The 1,102-nt window shown below is 60.1% G+C and overlaps 1 protein-coding gene across 1 annotated transcript; it reads right to left on the reverse strand.

Annotated features, from left to right (window-relative positions):
• Positions 1 to 7: 7 nt before the first annotated feature.
• Positions 8 to 986, reverse strand: LOC103768517 (protein FAM63A-like; the record flags this gene model as incomplete). The annotated part of the gene is made up of 3 exons (XM_008935662.1): positions 8 to 94; positions 179 to 281; positions 828 to 986. Coding segments are annotated over 3 exons (349 nt in total), but the record flags the coding sequence as incomplete, so codon positions are not given.
• Between the last annotated feature and the right edge of the window lie 116 nt (positions 987 to 1,102).

Genomic DNA, 1,102 nt, shown 5'->3' on the forward strand with positions numbered 1-1,102 from the left:
AGCTCGCCCTCCCGCACGGCGCCCGTCAGCTCACACAGCCCGTGGTAGGTCAGCTGGGAGGCCGTGGACTCCAGGAACTGCTCTGCCACCAGCCCTGGGGAGGGGACAGAAGGGTGGGAGAAGGCTCTGGGCATCAATCCCCCCAAATCTGGGAGGCAGGGGGGCTGGGGGTCGTTACCTTCGCTCACCAGGCTGGAGTCGCTGGCCTGTTTGCAGGTGATGATCTTCTCCACCAGCTGGTTGTAGCTCAGCTTGCCCACGGCTTGGACCACCTCTGGGGTCTGCAGGGAGGAGATTGGCCCAAGGAGGGGTGAGTACTGGTCAGCAGGGACCTGTTCTCCCACCAGCAGCAGCAGCTCAGGGCGAGGGGAGGATGGATGAACCTTCCTCAACCAGCTGGAAAGCTGCTCCATCCAAGAAGCTGAGCTGGTGGCTTCCAAGGTGCAGAAGGATCCATCATGGAAGGGTTTGGGTGGGAAGGGATCTTCAAGGATCATCTAGACCCTGCCTTGGTCATGGGCAGGGACATCTTTCACTAGATCAAGCTGCTCAAAGCCCTGTTCATAGCTCCACAGGAGGGTTATAAAGGACCTTCAAAGACCTTCTAGTCCAACCTCTTGACTCGGGCAGGGGCATCTCCCACTAGGTCAGGTTCAAAGCCCCATCCCTTGCAACACAGAAATCCACAAGCAGGGACACCTTCCACTCAAGCTGACCCTCAACACTCCCAAGAACATGGCATCCACAGCTCCTCCAGCATCTCACCACCCCTCAGCTCATCCCCTGGGCCCACAGAGGTCACCAGGAGAGCCGTGGGGCCAGCTCACCTGGGGGTCCACCAGCCAGCCGTGGTAGAGAGGGACGTTGAGGAGGTCAAAGATGATGCACTCGGGGGTGTACTCGAAGTCAGAGACACCCGTGAACCTCACGTTGACATCCAGCCCCGTGGAGAGCTTGGGCAGCACCATCATGGTGTCGTTGACGTTCTGGGTGGGGAGAAGACACTGGGGGCTTTGCTCAGGACCTCAAACTGCCACCCCAAGTGCCACCACGGCCACCAACGCTCCCCGAGGTGACAGGGATCAGGTTGGGGGGGGGTTGG

This window comes from Merops nubicus, unplaced genomic scaffold (genome assembly GCF_000691845.1).
Source record: "Merops nubicus isolate BGI_N331 unplaced genomic scaffold, ASM69184v1 scaffold52060, whole genome shotgun sequence".
In the NCBI taxonomy this organism is placed as follows: domain Eukaryota; kingdom Metazoa; phylum Chordata; class Aves; order Coraciiformes; family Meropidae; genus Merops; species Merops nubicus.